This window comes from Peromyscus maniculatus, chromosome 15, assembly GCF_049852395.1.
Source record: "Peromyscus maniculatus bairdii isolate BWxNUB_F1_BW_parent chromosome 15, HU_Pman_BW_mat_3.1, whole genome shotgun sequence".
NCBI lineage: Eukaryota > Metazoa > Chordata > Mammalia > Rodentia > Cricetidae > Peromyscus > Peromyscus maniculatus.
The window spans coordinates 38829250-38847448 of record NC_134866.1 but is presented as its reverse complement, the minus strand read 5'-3'; the positions used below and the strand labels follow the sequence as shown (position 1 = coordinate 38847448).

The 18199-nt window shown below is 38.3% G+C and overlaps 1 protein-coding gene across 2 annotated transcripts in view; it reads right to left on the bottom strand.

Moving 5' to 3' along the window:
- The window catches only part of Parp8 (poly(ADP-ribose) polymerase family member 8), a 182815-nt gene that overhangs the window by 53739 nt on the left and 110877 nt on the right, over window positions 1-18199 (bottom strand). For both annotated transcript variants that reach the window (XM_076551870.1, XM_042261529.2), the window contains exons 8-10: window positions 17422-17516; window positions 6428-6488; window positions 5914-6004 (exon numbers count right to left, since the gene is read on the bottom strand). In XM_076551870.1, coding sequence (XP_076407985.1) covers window positions 5914-6004; window positions 6428-6488; window positions 17422-17516 — 247 coding nt within the window. The remainder of the gene's footprint in view (window positions 1-5913; window positions 6005-6427; window positions 6489-17421; window positions 17517-18199) is intronic.

Genomic DNA, 18199 nt, shown 5'->3' with positions numbered 1-18199 from the left:
ATAAAATGAAACACATTGTGTCTCCCTAAGATTTCAAAGGTAAAATCTCCTCACAGGCAGATAAAAAGTGACTAAGAAGAGAAGGAAGAGAAACCTACAGGGCCTTGGCCTACTTTTAACGTATAGCAAGATCCAAAGACACTGGAAGAGTTAAAACCCTTCAGGGGAGAAAGTGTGTGAGATACATTGAGAAAATGGTAATGTTTGATGATGATGTTTGTCCAGCATATATTATAGGCAATTCTAAAAAGTAAAAAAACACCATTTTAAAACCTAATCATTGCATAAAACCCTAGACAATAAGTGTCAATACTTTAAAAAAAGTTAATTTTAAGGAAACTATAAATAATAAATATTGACTCACTTAGTCACTAGCAATACAATCTAAATGAGCTAAAAACTTTGGGTATACCAAAACAGCTCACAAAATGCTACTTTAAAAATATTCCAAAGACCAAGTGATACAATGACTAACACTGTTAAAATGAATGTAATTAACTATAACTAGTTCTATTTAATGAGTTAATATAAAACAACAGTCAAGGAAACAGCATGGAGGGTAGAGAACTTCAATTCTATCTGTAATTTTCATTAACTCTAAAAGCATTTTATAAAACATTTTAACAATGTTTGAAAAACTTAATAACTTCCTCAGAACCAGTAATAATGAGTTGAAGATACAGTGAACTCTAAAGTCTGACTAAGCAAGCCAGTACTTGTGGATAAACTCATCTGAAATAGTTAGGCTTCATCAAAAGAGAAGGGAAAAGGAGGCTAGAGCTGCACTAATACATAAAACTAGAAACTATGACAAACACCCCTTTATAAGAAAGGTAAATATCACTACTTTAGAGATAGCTGTGGAGTGGTCATTCACAAAGAGAATTTCTATGGCAGTACACCAAACGCTGAGGAAACATGACCAAAAAAGGGATGGAAAGAATAAAATGGAGGAAGCGTGCCATGAAAGAGTCTTCAGGACAAGACATGACCACTGAACTCATGAACTCATTGCAGCTGTGGTTAGTGGCAAAGGATCCTCGTAAGACTGAGACCCTGCTCAGAAGACCTTACCCCTCACTGGGAGTCTACAACAGTGGTTCTCAACCCGTGGGTCATGATCCGTTTGGACTCCTTTGGGGGCCGAACAACCCTTCCACAAAGGTTGCTAAAAGATGCTTAAAACTATCTGCATATCAGATATTTACATTACTATTCAAAATAGTAGCAAAATTGCAGTTATGAAGTAGCAATGAAAATAATTTTATGATTGGGGGTCACCACAACATATGGAACTTCACTAGAGGATGGCACCATTAGGAAGGTTGAGAACCACTGGTGTACAGACAGTGGGGTAACCACTGATAAGTTGCCCATGTTCCAGTAAATAACATACTTATCAATGGAACCATAGTTAAATTCAGTGGGAGATACACAGACACACAGACACACACACACACACACACACACACACACACACACACACACACACACACACGACATCAGAATAGGAGGGATTTGTTGTCAGAAGTAGGGCTTCAGCAGAAGAATGAAGGAGGTGAGACAGGATAATGGGGGTGAAAATGATGAAAATTCATTATATGCAGTCTGATCATGTAAGCAAAGGTATAGAGAAACCAGTAATGTGGTGCTTTACAAAAGAGCATATTAATGAAAATTGTTCAACATTTTCAACAAAACAGGGTTCTAATCAGGAACTGGACTTACAGATCACAAATTTTATGTAACACATATTACTGTAACAAACTTAACCATGTTTAAACATATTCAATAAAAATTATCTTTCTCTTTAATTTCAAAGTGTAAAATGCTTGCCCCATTTCTTCTATTCACAGAAAGATTAGCCCCAACTAAATACTGTACTTCAAATTAGTGTTGTTCATAAATTCTAAAACATAGTAGTAAATGCTTTTCAAAGAGAACTGTCAAGTAGGTCAGTCTAAATCTTGGATTAGTCATAAATTCTTACAAGTTCTTTTCACTATAAATGTTGGTACCTTCAAACAAAAACTATGAAACAACCCTAGAAGAAATACTGTCACATTTAATCACACTCCCACCTCCCAAGGCTCAGGGATCATCTCATTAGAGTGGGTAGAAGGGCTGTCAGCGCCAGAGGTACTGGATGAATACAGGAAGATGGTATTTTCTGGACATGGCAAGTCTGTTGCAAACATGAATTCAGAGCAGCTGTGACTAAATGCAAAAGATCAAGCCAGACAAAATCCCAGAATGGATGGGAGAGACTCACTGAGATCTCCTCCTACCTCAGTGGATCCTGGCAGCTGATGGCTACTGTCAAAGAGTGAGTTTTCCTCGGGGGGCTGAGAGACTACCCAAGCTCCAATAGATGGCCTAGCAACTTGCAATAGTACTAAGTGAATTTAGAAGGTTTTAAAGGAGAGAGACGGAGAAAGGGCTCAGGGGATACATATATGGAAAACTCATCAGGGGAGGAAGGGAAGGAATTAGAAGGAAGTGGATTTGATCAAAACGCATTGCATGCATTTTGAAATTCTGAAATAATATGAAATTCTGAAATGATAAATAAATAATGTAATTACTGTCAACAGTATAACACTGCCTTCTGAGTAAAATTGAATACAAAAAGAGATCTCATCATTTTATCTGTTTGAAATAATCAAAATCATAAGTTAGGATAAAACTTAATTATCTGTCCTGGAATAATTGCTTGTTCGCTCAGGCACAGTATGTCTACCTCTACTCATATATTATGCATCAGAGTCCATTTTAAGTCAAATTCTTCCCCAAATTTTCAAGACAAGAAAGTCGTAACTATGGGAGGAATTTACTAGTAAGATGGATATATAAGTAAAAATTGAACAAGCCCCAATTTAACTAGTGTATAAGAGAATTATGAGAAAAATCCATCAAACCAGGTCTTTCTTATGTTAAATGGAGTAGCATAAGAAAGTTGAGGCGAATTTTGCTATAAAAAAGAAGAGTCTGAGCGCTTCCCTAGCAAGTGGAAGGCCCTGGGTTTGGTCCTCAGCTCAGGGGTAAAAAAAAAAAGAGGAATATATAGCAATGTCCAGGGTCCTACTGGCTGGTCCCATTGTCCCACCCTGTGAGAGAAAGGGAGCAAAAGGCCACCAATATCAAGTGCATCTCACACAAGGGGCAACTGAACCACAAGAAAGAGAGTAGGTTCAGGAAAACTAACAGTGTGTAGCCTGGTTAGTCGGGCAGGGCCTCCACCCTCAAGAGGCTGTGGCTCCTCTCCTGCCCTGCTCATGTTAGGATGATGTTGGAACACTGTCCATGAGTGAAGCTATGTGAGATTTCTGAGACCTTGTGAGAAAACTCCAAGGAAACAAGACAAGAGTCTTGTAATCTCTGTTCCTCCATAACATGGGCTGTTCTTGGCATATGATTTTGTACTCCTCCCAGATGTAATAACAAGAGTGGACGTTATTTTAGATTACCCACCATCTTATCCATAATAATTCAGAATGATGTTTCCAAGCATGGGTTGTCCTCTTGACTGTATGTAGCTTGAACTAAGGTGACCTTGCCCTCCTGACTGTATACAACACAAACCCAAGTGAACTTTGCTCACATGACCTTGCTTAACCTGCAGAATGCCCTCAGAATGTAAGTTGTCCCATGCCCTAAATAAAGTTGGCTATTGCATGAGACCACTTTCCCCTGCCAAATAGAGTGGTAACAGGTCACAATCTCATGGAGACCGGAAGTGAAGATTCGGGGCAACCAGTTTATTAAGACTTGCTCCCAGGAGAACCCAGTAAACTCAGTAAGTGAAGAAAAGACATGGCTGGAAAAAAGAGAGCAGCCCAGTAAGGGCACAGATTGAGGTGCCATCTTTCCTTTGCCTCTGTCCTGTGGGTAGGATGGAAGCATGGATTACATCTCAGAGTTTAAGTAGGTCATTGTCCTCAGTTCTAAGTCATACCCAAACTGTGGGACAAGAATGCCCATATCTACTCTTCCCAGTAAAAAGTGCCCTATGTCTAAGGACAGTCTACTTAGGGTCTATGAGCTGCTATCAAGAGCCATGCAGGGTTGAGGGCATGGTATAAGGATGCCGGACCAAAGCTGGCAAAAGAGCAAGGTGTGTAGCATATGATTCACAGCGCACCTCTCCCACTGTCAAAACCTTTGGATCTCAGTAAGTGCAGAACTGTTTTCCTTTCCAATTCTTATTCAAAGAAAACGATTAAAAATTTACAAAACATACTAAGCTGTGAAAAGCATTTCAGTTCCTGCTGGACGGAGGATGAATCTTGGACAGTCACTGACTGATGACCTCAGTAAGATTCAAAATAGATAGAAAATAGAATGGGAGTATACTGTGGGGTCAGTTACAGAGCACGGACAAAATGAATATATAGTGTGGACATTCAACTCAACACTGAATTATGAACTAAATCAATGGCATAGTAGATGACAGACTGGCAAAAACCCAAGTACTTTGATATGAGGAATAAAAGAAAGAGAATGACACACAGTATGAGTGATAATGGAGTTAGTTGTGATCAATAAATGTGGTATGATTACATGGACACAGACTTCATTTCCATCTCATAAATAACTCCATTTTATTCCTAGTTTAAATACTAAAGGAAAAAGTTCAGACCGGACATCCCCATGTGCTGGAACCATGGTCAGGATAAAGTCAAGTAGGCATACCTTGTCTCAAGAAACATGCTTTTTTTTTTGGACCTTGTCCAGCATAGTGAAAGGAGCCCAGAGATGTGGATACGTCAAGCGTGAGGCAGACTGTAGTCACTGACATGACAAAGGTGCAGACTAGATGATCCTGAATCCACAGTCAGTCATTTCTATACCCAGCATGATGTGTTTCCAACTCAGTGATGCATTTAAACCCTCTAGCTTCACATCCCACATGACTGAAACCCAGTGAGGCGAAGCACCACATCAACTACAGCTAAACCTAAGATAGCCCATAAAGGACGAAGTCTTGGGATGGTTTCCTATGCAGCAGTAGGTAATTAGATTAGTGTGAGCAGATGAAATGGAAGTATGATCGTATGTGTGTGTGTGTGGGGGGGTTTACATTCACTGGTAGAAAGACATTTTAGCCATCTCATAAATTTGGGCAAAATTTGTTTTTAGCAGAATCCCTTGTTTTTTTGTTTTTGTTTTTGTTTTTGTTTTTAAGATTTATTTATTTATTATGTATACAGTGTTCTGCCTGCAGGTCAGAAGAGGGCACCAGATCTCACTACAGATAGTTGTGAGCCACCATGTGGTTGCTGGGAATTGAACTCAGAACCTCTGGAAGAACAGCCAGTGCTCTTAACTGCTGAGCCATCTCTCCAGCCCCAGAGTCCCTTGTTTTTAATAACTGTCAGTGGAATACAGCAGCACTGTCCTATAGGAATTCAAAAACCAAAAGTGCTGCTGTGACTTCCACTTGTTACGGTTTTCTAAGCTAAATTCTCTGGGAGCCATGGATGAGATTACCAGGAAAATGAAATAACCAAATCTAAGGTCAACCAAACATGTGTGTGTGTGTGTGTGTGTGTGTGTGTGTGTGTGTGTGTGTGTGTGTGTTTATATATGTATAAACTGTGCTACAACTGTACGCAAAGCCTGTGAGGTTTTATTGTTGTTTTATTGTTGGCTTTATTCCTCGCAGAAACTGTTCAATTTATGTAAGTCTATGTAGTTTAGCATTATCTATTTTATTTCCTTAATTATAAAGGTGATAAATTTTATTTCCTTAGTTATATAGGTGATCAATCATCTTGCTTAGCACAGAACCTACACCATTATCAAAATACTTAACATTTAAAAGTCAGCAATCAGAATTATCAAAGGAATACCCATTCTGCTTGAAGCACAGTACATAGTTAATCTTGAAACCAACAGAGAAACAAGACTAACCTGGGCCATTTAAATACTGTGTAAGTGAACAATGTAGTCGGACAATAATAGGTTCTGTTCGAATCACTTCCCAGGCCACAGCAATCTCCTCCTGCACAAATACATTGAAAAGATAAGGTTGGCATCTTTTAGACCTTAAAACAACAAAGAAATCATAACTTTTCAACTCACACTAATGGAATGCATAAATTGTAAAGGCCCACAAATTATTTCAAAAAACAATGTTGTGTAACAAGGAGGCCAAAGTACTCTTTCATTTTTGCCTTATGTATGACAAATAAAAATGAGAACTTATATAATGAAGTACTATAATTAAAACACAGACGTTTCAGGATATATGAAAAAGCAATGAAAAAGATGTATTATCTCAGCTTCATTGATCAGTCTTCATAAATCACTTTAACAAAGCAGTATGTAATAGTGCTATAAAACAATCCAAAATTGAGTTTCTTAGGATAAAGATAAATATACTTCAAATGTGCGAGTGATAGATATTACAGAAATTGATACTTACATCCAGAAAGCTGACATCAATGTGCAGATCAATATCTACGTCATCAATAGCTCCATATTCCCTGAAAGCAAAGATTAACATGAATGTTTTCATTTTCCTTAATAGTTAGTATGTGACTGGTTATTGTAATTAAAAATGTAGTCACTAATTCTGATTGCTGACTTTAAGATTAGAGATGAACTTGGATATGAATAAACTAAATCAGTATACTTGGACTGTTATCTCTTTTTGCCTATTTGTACCACAGAATATATTATGTATGTATTTGCATACATAAATTCAAGAGTTTCTTGGTCCATCATGGGACCAAACAGTACCCGTCCCCTGAGTCACATTTGTGTCCCCATGTGACTGCTCCAGTATCACTAACCACTGAGAGGACAAGCAGCTGATTTTAAGGGCAAGAAAGCAGTTTCTGACCTGAGGAGATAAAGGGGACATACAATAAAATGTTAATGGATTTTTCTTCTACCTTGGACATGGGTGGACTGGAAACTGGTCCAGATGCTGTTACTTATACAACCCTGTTTAGTTTCATGTCACTGTATCAGACTTCAGGCTACCTACACAAAGAATACAGTGTTGTATATGTTAAGTCAGCACTCTGCCTGTGAGATGTATCTCTGGGTTATATAAAGGCATTATGAAGACCAACTTTTGTACAGCACGGTTTTTAATTTAATTAAAAGAAAACAAATAAGTTGCCGGGTGGTGGTGGTGCATGCCTTTAATCTCAGCACTTAGGAGGCAGAGACAGGAGGATCTCTGTGAGTTTGAGGCCAGCCTGGTCTACAGAGCGAGATCCAGGAAAGGCAACAAAGCTACACAGAGAAACCCTGTCTCAAAAAACAAAACAAAAAAAAAGTAATATTCTTCATATACATGTCTATATGTTCCTATAATTCTTATGAAGTTATAAATAGCACAGAGAATCAGGGATAAAATATGAAAATAACCAAAATTATAGAAGTTAATAGATAATACTTAAATTGAGCTTATAACTGGCAGAAAATATTCTCAGGATTTTATATCGATGTGATAATTTAATGTCAACAAAACATGGCTTGAGATATAGGTCAACTGAGAGAGTGCTCACTAAGCATACATGAAACCCTGGGATTGATCCCCAGGTACTGTATACAGCTAGCTATGAATGGTGGTGCATGCCTGTATCAACACTCTGGAGATAATGTCAGGAGGATCAGAATCTACATCGTGAGTTCAAGGTCAGTCTGGATTTTATGAGAAATATAGGAGGGAAAGTGGGAGGGGGAAGGGAAGGTGGGGTGGGAACAGAGAGGGGGATCCATAAACATTACAGATACTGTTTCTTACTATTTCCACTGTGTTTGCATATGCCTTATAAAGCAATAAAGTGGCTTATACATCATATCTCTGTAGCAATACTGGGACTTGAAGTTTGTATTTGTCAGTCATTTATACAAGCATTAAACTGGCCCAATACTCAATAACCACCACTTTGTAATGAATACCAGTTTAAATATCAAAGAAAAACATCATTAGGTCCACATGATAACCTTGTGAACTACACAATTTAACATTAATATTAATGAAGAAACTGACAAACAGGGGAGTAAAAAAAAGTTGTCAAATGAAATATTAAGAAGTCAGTGGGGTTACACTACATAATATCCCACCTTTGCTTGGACAAGTAACTCTTACTGAACTCAGTGGGACACACACACACACACACACACACACACACACACACACACACACACGACATCAGTGGAGAAGTGGTACTTGCTGAGAAGGGTTCCAGTCGAAAGGAGAGGGAAGGAAGGAGGATGAAAATCACTACTATTGATTATATGAATATACAAGGCTGTGAAACAGCTAAAAAGTCAATGCAGTGTTTACCCACATATACCCAAATCCAAGCCTGTGGACAGTATATAGAACACAGAGAGACACTCGATAAAATTGCTGTGTATTTTACATACCAATAATGCAAATACAGTCCATGACTGTGCCATGTTTACAGGGCTCTAAGTATAAAACATTATGACTGAATGAGCATATGATTTAATTCACATAGTCTGCATAGCTTAATAAAGAAAGATATCTAGCAGGATCTTTTGGTATTTTTTGTTTCCATGACCAAAGAGATATAAAGCTAGAAATGATAATTTAACCTCTTCACTTTTTTTCCTCAAAAATATGTCAAACCATAAAACACATATTTATTTTTTTAGGAAATATAAAGTATCTCATGATAACATTTTAACAACTAATTACTGACACAGGAATTGACTTTTTTAAACAACAGCATCATCATATCATCTATGTTCTTCATAAAATAAATATCACACATTATATGATATCATACAACAATTATGACAAAAATAAGGGCCAAACAAATAAGTTTTTTTTTTAATGCCTGTAAGTTACAGGTACAGAAAACTTTTTCTGTAGTGGTGGAGAAAATAAATATTTTAGGAATTTTTGGGCATGGCTGCTGTGGGATGGTCTTCTGTACGCTGTGAATATGTGTTGCTCTCATTGGTTGATAAATAAAGCTGTTTTGGCTAATGGTGGAGCAGAATAAGGTTAGGTGGAACATTCAAACTGAAGATGGAGATGAAGAAGGGCAGAGTCAGAGGAGATGCCAGCCAGCCAGCCACCCAAGAAGCAAGATGTGAAAGTACTGGTAAGCCACCGGCCACATGGCGATACACAGATAAATAGAAATGGGTTAATTTAAAATATAAGAACTAGCTAATAATAAGCCTGAGTCACGGGCCAAACAGTTTGTAATTAATATTAAGCCTATGACGGGTTGCTCAGGAACAGACAGCTGGGAGAAACTGGTTCGTCTACACACGGCCATTCTCGGCTACACACTGTCCTGTGTTGCTTTGTTCCTTCCCCGTTTTCTTTCTGCAACTCCCCTGAAAGGCAAAATTCGCTTGTACTCTAATGAGTACTGAAAACAAGTTCAGTGGTCACAATTTAATGACCCTGAGCACAGGCAAATGGTTCATGAAAAACATTGATTATCCAAGTCATACATGTAAAAAGCCGGCCAATGCAATTATGAGATGTGTTTTGGTTTGAAGGGGATGTCCCCCATAGTCTAGGGTATTTGAATATTTTGTCCTGATTTGGTGATGCTGTTGGGGAAGTTTGGGAGGCATGGACTTGTTGGAAGAAGTATGTCGTTGGAACGGGCTTTCAGGGTTTAAAGTGATCTCAAATTCACTCTCTCTGTCTCCTGCTTGTGGTCTGAGGTGTGAGCTGTTGGCTTCTGCAGCCCCCTGCCTCCACTCCACATCAGGAACCCTTAGTTGGAAAACTAAGCCCAAACAGTGTCTTCTAAAAGTTGCCCTGGGTATGGTGTTCTCTCACAGCAACAGAAAAGAAGCTAACACAAGATAATCAAATATGTTCAAGAGAAGCTTCTGGGGAGGAAGTGGCCTTGACAACAACCATTCTATTGACAAGGGTTGACCCTTAGAAAATAACAAGGCGAGGGTGCAAAACCTTACCTAGATCAATACATGGAGAGGAATTATTGGAAATAATTCCACTGAGTAACAAATAACAAAGAAATGCTTACACTGTAGTATGTTAATGGTAAAAACTTTTGTTTGGGTCGGCAAGATAGCTCAGTGAATAAAGATCCTTGCTACGGAACCTGACCTGAGCTTGATTCCCCAGAATACAAGTGGTGGAAGAAAAAAAAAATCAACTCCTCCAAGCTCTCCCTTAGACCTCTACAGGCAAATGCTCACAAGCATACTCCCCTATGCGCTCAGGAGCGCGTGCAAATGCACACGTGCGCGCACACACGCGCGCACACACACACACACACACACACACACACACAAAACATTAAACAGTGAAAAAATAAACACTCTTCCTACTTCTTTGCATTTCTATTTTTCTTAAATCACCTTAGTTTTCATGCTTTTTGTAATGTTCAGTAAAGAGTGCATCTGGAAGACCTCCTCTACCTCACCCTCACAGGCCTGGAAGAATAATAAATACAGTGTTTGTTTTAAGTTCATTTTAAAAAGTTACACATTTGATAAAAACACCTAACCACTGACTAGAAAGGTGATATGATTCTATGTGTTAGAAACAGGGGAAAGAAGTACAAAACTAACTTTTTTGAGCATCATCAGAGAACATTCTTGAGAGAAAGGGTCTTACTATGTGGCCAGGGTTGGTTTGAAACTCATGGCGCTCCTGACTCAGCTTCACAAGCGTGAGATTATAGGCATGAGTCCCCATGCCTGGCCAGACATCATTATTCTTGCTTCAGACTCACTCTAGTCTTTTCCATATATAGTAGTTAAAGGATTTTTCTTGTTATTTCTCTTCTTCAACATAATTGGTGCTTTCTGTGTTATTCTTCAAAATCATACATTTAAATGATTGTAATTAGAGTAAAGTAACTGTAAAATAAATACAACACTTTGATGCATTTGATTCTTTTGCATCATAAACACTGACCAAATGCTTCCTCAGAAAGAAATCTCTACACACCTGTCTTCTCCTAACAATAATTTCTGTAATTATGAAGTCAAATGCATGGAATGACTTATTTGAGACTCTCAACATATTACTTAACTGTTAATTTATCAAAGTTACTACTTCCCACTTCATCATGATGCCTCTCTTTCTCTCCTCTTTACAATTCTGTTAGTAGAACATCTGAGTTTGTCTTAGCTTGAAGAGTGTGGTTAAAAGGCAGAGAGGAAGGATTCAGACATACACAAAATCCTAATCCACAATGGATTTTCTGCAAGTAGCTTAATGAACCCAATAGAAAGATATGATCACCATGTGGCATGCCACATTTTAAAACCATTCATTATGAACATTGAAAGTATTAATGTTCTATGTATGATTTTTTATTTGGGGGGGTCAAAACTTAGTTTCCTCCTTATTTCTAATATGGAAATTTTTCTAAACGAAGTGAAATACTGGGTAGCAGGCCCTCTTCTTCACCATGGCAGAGCACTAGTACACTACTTTAAGGAGGCAATTAGCAGTGCTGTACAGGCACATATCTGGAAATGTTTACACTGGTTTTGTTTTTATGCCATAATTCAGAGTTCACAAATGGCACTGTGCATATTCAAACTCATTTTGGTGTTGATGTCCTTTTTACATAATGCCAGTAATTTCATGTTTCCCACTGAGAGACACAAAGCACGATTACAGTTTGTCCAGATGGAGTGACCTAGTTATCAAGACCACTTATGCATCCAAATAACTTTCCATGGCTCAGATCAACAACAGAAACGCAGTATCAAGTTGCATGCTGGTGTATGAAGTAATTCGAACTGTGACTGTGATCTGGATGTGGGAATAAGTTTATGACAAAACAATTTTGTGTACAGCCTCGATTTATTTGCTGTGAAAAGACCACACCAAATTGAAATTGAATTTTTCCCCTTAGTTTTGGGATGAGGGCAATTACTGAGAAATAATCTAATGTAGCTGGTTTACTCTGGAATGGCAGGTCAGGGAAGATGTTCTACATAATGTTCCCCTCTTACCCACAGCCTGACTTCAGGCTCCTTAAAGAGCTTCTCTTTGAGTCGACATATTTTGAAAATCACATGATTCTTAAGATACTTACAGGTGATATTCATTATTCAAAATTATCCGTACACACCAGAAGCAATGGTGTGTGTCTGTAATTGAGGCATGTAGGAGAATAAAGAGTCCAAGGCCTGTCTGGTTTACATGAGTTCAAGGACAACTGCAGCTCCCAGTGACAAGGTAGAAGATGTAGTAGCTCATCTACTACATGTAATGTAACAGATCCCAGCATGTCCAAGAACTTAATCTAATCATTAGCATTTTAAAAAAGGATGACATGTTTATTGCCAGTAACTATAAGTTTATGAAGACACTGTGAGAATCCCGTCAATTCCTCTTCCTGTTTTTAATTGCACCAATCAGGAAACCTCCTTAGCTGGACAGGGGTAGCACATGCTTTTAATCCCAGCACTTGGGAGGCAGAGGCAGGTGGATCTATGTGAGTTTGAGGCCAGCCGGGGCTACAGGAAAAGACCTTGTCTCAAAAAAACAAAGAGAGAGACAGAGACAGAGAGACAGAGAGAGAAATGGGAGGGAGGGAGAGAGGACCAAAGGATGATGGCAATCTCTGGGGAACAAGTCAGTAAGTACTATGGTGTCAGCATCTGTTCCTGCCCCTAGGTTCCTGCTTTGTATTCATGTTCTGGCATCCTTCAGTGTCGAACTATTTAAGCTGAAAGAAGCTCCCCCCCAAAATAAATGCTCATGCTAAATATGTATTAATATATTTAATATGTATACTATATTGAATATTAGACCATCCTGGTTTGTCTTTCTCTATAAACCTCAGTTTGTTAATATTGTTATAATAGTTATAACAACTTGATCAAAATTATCTGTGAATATACTTATCATAAAAACATTTTAGATATCTAATCTTTCCTTATTGACTCTCAAAAACCTATAGATTTATATATATACACACAATTCTACCACAGGTTCCTGAGAAATAAATATTTACTGTTATTTCATTACTTCTACTTTCAACCACTAGGCAGTGATACTTTGAGAAGATACGTAGGAAGAAACATACACCTTCCTGTGACATCTGAAACTCCACAGCTTGCATGTCTATCTCTGCATGCCTACTCAGTGTGTGTTTCTGCCCAGTGTGGGAGAGATGTTTGTGAATGGGCCAAGAAATATGCAAACTCAGCCATCAGGAAGAAATCTTGGCAAGATGAAAGCTTTTCCAAGACTGTTCTCCAACACAGCTATAAATTTCTCAAAGAGACAAGCTGAGAAGACTTTAGATGCAGAAGAGAGAGCAATGTGATCTTTTGTGAGACCAAACAATAGTGCACAAGAGAATAGAACAGAGAGTTGCTGTGACTTTGTGGTCGGCTTATAAACCCTTGGTTTTGCTGAAAGAAAGTCCAGGCTCTGGGAGCAGAGGCGAGCACGCAGGCTCTGAGGTACTGAGGCTTACATCTCAAATGCATTTGTGAGTCTGGAAAACACTTCCCCCTTCGGTTCCTTTGCACTGTGCATGTACTCTCACCTCTTCCCTGATTTTCACTTAGGGATTTTTTTTTTAATACCCTCAGCTCAGACAGAGTGTCAAGAATCAATATGCCAGATAGGATGCTACAAGCCTGCAGTTCAAGATCTTCCTTTGGTTTCTGTGTAGGCTCCTTTATGTGGTGAAGAAGCATCCTCAAGATCTCAGTGGCTCTGAGCCGGGCGGTGGTGGCGCACGCCTTTAATCCCAGCACTCGGGAGGCAGAGGCAGGCGGATCTCTGTGAGTTCGAGGCCAGCCTGGGCTACAGAGTGAGTTCCAGGAAAGGCGCAAAACTACACAGAGAAACCCTGTCTCGAAAAACCAAAAAAAAAAAAAAAAAAAGATCTCAGTGGCTCAACACTAATGATAATGCTTCACCCCACAAGGTACTGAGGGATGAGGGCTGGTCATGGTCATGACTGAGATGGCAAGGGGGACAGAATGTGGAAGACACAGAGACTCATCCTCCAGCACACATGTGCATAATTCACTGGCCAGGACTGCTGTGTGTCTGTGTCAAGTGTCAAAGGTGTCAGGCAAAGACAAAGCAATCACTTGACAGGAAAGGGAAGAGCGAAGAAAAGGAAACAGTTCCTAAGAATGGTGTAAATGGGAAGCAAAAGGACCAGAAGAATGGAAGTGGATGTCCTGAGTTATGCCTAAGGTTCCCCCCACCCCTTGTTTTATGTTTTATTTTTTGTTTTTTATTTTCTCTTAGGAGGTAACAGTCTGGTGGTTATCAGCCTACCACTATATGTGTGTTCCTCCAAGCATCACATCCTCAGAATGGCCTTGTTCTCCAAACATCAGAAAGGCTTATCCCAACAGTCCATCAGTAAAGACGATCAAAATGTGCCACCCTCCCAAACCTGGGAGCATCCTGCTGCACCAGGCATTAGCTACAGTCAGAGGCTGAGTGCTCACTCCAACAATGCCAGTTTTTTAAAATGAAAAATGTCATCATCATAAATGAAAAATCCGTTATCTGAGATCGAAGTTTGACATTTCACAAGGTGACTATGAAAACCATCTCTTTCCAGGGAAATGAGAATTTCCTTCCACCTCTAACATTACTCATCTCACATTGTTTTCAAATGACATTTATCTACACTATTTTATGAACACACGACTGAGGACTACATTGACAAGAGAAACACGCACTAGTGCATACTGCTATGTGACTCAAGATGAAACACATTTAGTCCAATGACCAGGGATCTAATTCACCTCCCATTCACAAGATTCGGCATCAAAATCATCCTCAACACATACATGCATGATCCCATGCAGCCACCATTTTGTTTTTGATGTAAGGACGAACTGAGCTTCCATTATTAATTTTAGTAATAAGTCTATTTACCAATTACTCTTTCCAAATCCACATTTAGCCTGCATTTAAAAGGGATTTGCTTCAACCTAGGCAATCAGCTATTTCTATCTCTTATAAAGAACTCAGATGTGGTTAGCTGCCTTTCTCATTAGATGTCACATAAAAAAGAAGAAAAAAATGACACCAAATGGCCTATTGTGCATATTAAGGTACTTTTGCTCTTCAAACTCCATTAAGTTCCTTATAAGCCTCAATTAAGTAAAAGAACAGCTAATTAGAACATTCTGCTTTCAATAGACTTAGAACTCTGTGAGGAAGGTTCCAAGGCCTTTTATCTAACTACACATTTCCCAGTGTGTCTTGGGCCAGAAGAATAGGCTAGGCTGTAAATTCATTTTTATTTACTTAAAGTAAATCAAACAAGTTTTGCTGTAGTTCACTTCATGTCAAGAGACCACTAGAGATTATTTGTTCTGCAATCATCTTCTGTAGCTAGAAAAAAATCTACACAAGGCAAGAATACAGCTCATATGGAGATTTAAGTGGGATCAAAACTGTTGTAAGTGAGATAGAGAAGGAGAAAAAAATTCTAGTAACTTATGACTTTTAGGTATTTCATTTGGAGTTCCAAGCACTTATGTAGTTGCAACACATCACAACAGTCAATACCATTGTTATTAATAGAAAATACTAATAGAGACCACCAGACTTGCCAAATAATACTTCCAAATACTTGGTGAAGAAACAAAGATTTCATAGTCACATGACAGCTCAGAAAATATGGAAATGTGCTTTAGAAAAATCTTAACTATAAAAGGCATGTACTAAAGCAATCCTCTAAAAGCAACAATATGTATTTTGAGGGGAGGGTGGGATGCTGAATTCTAGGTTGAATTATAGTTATATCTCATAGCCTTCTTTTAGTGGGAAGATTATTGTATTTAAAATTAAGGTTTTAAGTTTCCTAGAAAAATTCCACCACCATAGGAAAAAAGAAGCCATAGTGATGGATAATTTCCTGGTAGCTCCTATACTCGCCTTATGCATTCACTCTGTAATACTATATGTCCACAGGACTTAATCTGGACCACACAACAGACCAACTGTGGAATGATCACAGCCCCTTGGCTAAATTTTTTTTAAATCTGTAAAAACTTCATTTACCAAGTAAAACCCACAATTGTCAGCCTCATGCACCTCTAAAAATGAGGTGCTTTGGGGACACAATCCTCACTTATTTAGGCTAGAGGTGGAATTGAGTTGTCATTTCTAAAATCTAAATGAAGTATTTAGTAATTATAAATTAATGGTGTGCAGACTTCCAAAATAAAAATATTTGTTCAGCTTCTCAAAATATGGGTATGTCTACTAAAGAGCTATGTCACCGAAAAGTGACCAGATAATGTGTCCTTTTTCACAGGCTGCCACTGGAGACAGTCAAGAATCCACCACGAAACCTCGCTTATGTAACACACCCATGCTATGTTCAGTTCCAAAATAATGATTAAAAAAACAAACCAAAGCAAGATACAACAAATAAAAGGCAGTGCCACAGCTATCACAAATCTCAATCTAGTCAGTAAATTATTAATAAAACAACAGAAATGTAATCAAGAGGCAAAAGCCAAATGTTGGGTGTACAGAACACAGACTGAGCTGTTGGTGCTGAGATCTGAGGAGGGCTTAAGCAGCTGACCTTCACAGTGGGATGTACAGAGAGTACTCCTCTCAACAAGGGGCGACTTGTGCAATTGCTGGGTAGCCTAGTCCAGCTGTGGTGTTTGGTAGTTAGGGCTAGAATTGAGGTCAGGCTGTGAAAGGAGCCTAGAATTCCATTGGGAACATAGAGACTATACCATATGCAAAGAGTGAGACTCTAAAATAAGCCAGCCTGACTTCTAGATGCCAGTGTAAGGACACAAACAATATCTTACGCTAAACAGAAAAAAAGAATAGGGATGGGATATCTTCCACAGAGTTAAATATAATGAAAAGTAGCTAGAAAAAAAATATTACTAGATATTAGTTAATTACAGACTGAAACACACTATCATTCAAACTATCCTGTATCAAGTCTCCCACCCCCCACCCTCCATCTTCAGTGGACATGTGACCTATGTACCCCTAGTTCTGCTTTATTTACTTTCATTGTTTACAATGACATGGCCAGACTTACAGAAACATCTAGTATAGCAAGTAATAATGACACTTTTTCTATTTTTGATAAAGGACCTTGTTATACAGCTCCAAATGACTTCAGATTGGCAATCTTCCTGGTTCAGCTTTCCAAGTGCTGAAATCACAAGTGCATGCTGGCATACCTGGCTAATTACATTTTTAAAGACTGCTACTTTTTAAAACTAACTCTCAAAATGAATAATTTCATTAACACAACTAATTTAACTTTAAAATAATACATAACAAAAAGCCATAAAGCTGTCATTTTGCACCAGGAGAGACACCATAGAATTCCTCAAATATTTCCAAATATAATCAGTGAAAAGAATTTTCCTTTAAGTTACTCTAACAGAACATTTCAATGGCTTATAAAATATATTATGAAATAATACACTGAAGCTGTTTACCTGAGAGAAACTGCATGTGGTCCATAGATCTCTCTCACTGCTGACAAATCAGCTTCCAGCTGAGGATGTTTGTGCAGTTCCCCATCATAGTTCACCTGCCAAAAAGGATAATTCAGAATTATGTGAAGAGAGAGTCAGGGAACCAGGACCCAAACAACCCAAACAATCTGTGGAAAAGCCTCCTGGCATTACAGGTAAGCCAGGTAGGCTGACAGCATCTGTGCAAAGTTCTTAGGGTCACACATGGCTGGGACAATTCATTATGTTTTAAAGTTAGAATCAGACTTTTTAAATTCGCTTCAAGAAAATTCTCAGTGTAATTTTAGTCTCATTTTTATTCATTTATTTTATATACACACATATAGGTATTGTGTGTACATAAACGTTTTACACACACATATATATTTTTCTGAGCATGTCATGTTTCCCTATTTAGCAGTCCATATGTATTATAGAATTAGAAATATAGATCCATTTGTTAGATTAGACTATTAGTATGCTGATTTCAATAGGAACTTAGATATTTTATTCTTCATCTCTTTACAACTTTCTTGTTCCTTCTTCATATGCCAAGAGCCAAATTGTTATTTATCCTTCCTTTGCTTCAGCTATGTTAAGTAGTAAGCAGTAGATCGATGTACATATCTTTTATAAGCACTCCAGAGAGTATGGTTGGTTGACCAGAAGGCTCTTTTACCCAAGCCTAAATCTAAAGTTCTAAAGTTGATGAGTCACAAGTCCAATTCTGCCATGGTCCCTAAGAGGTGATTCATCAAAT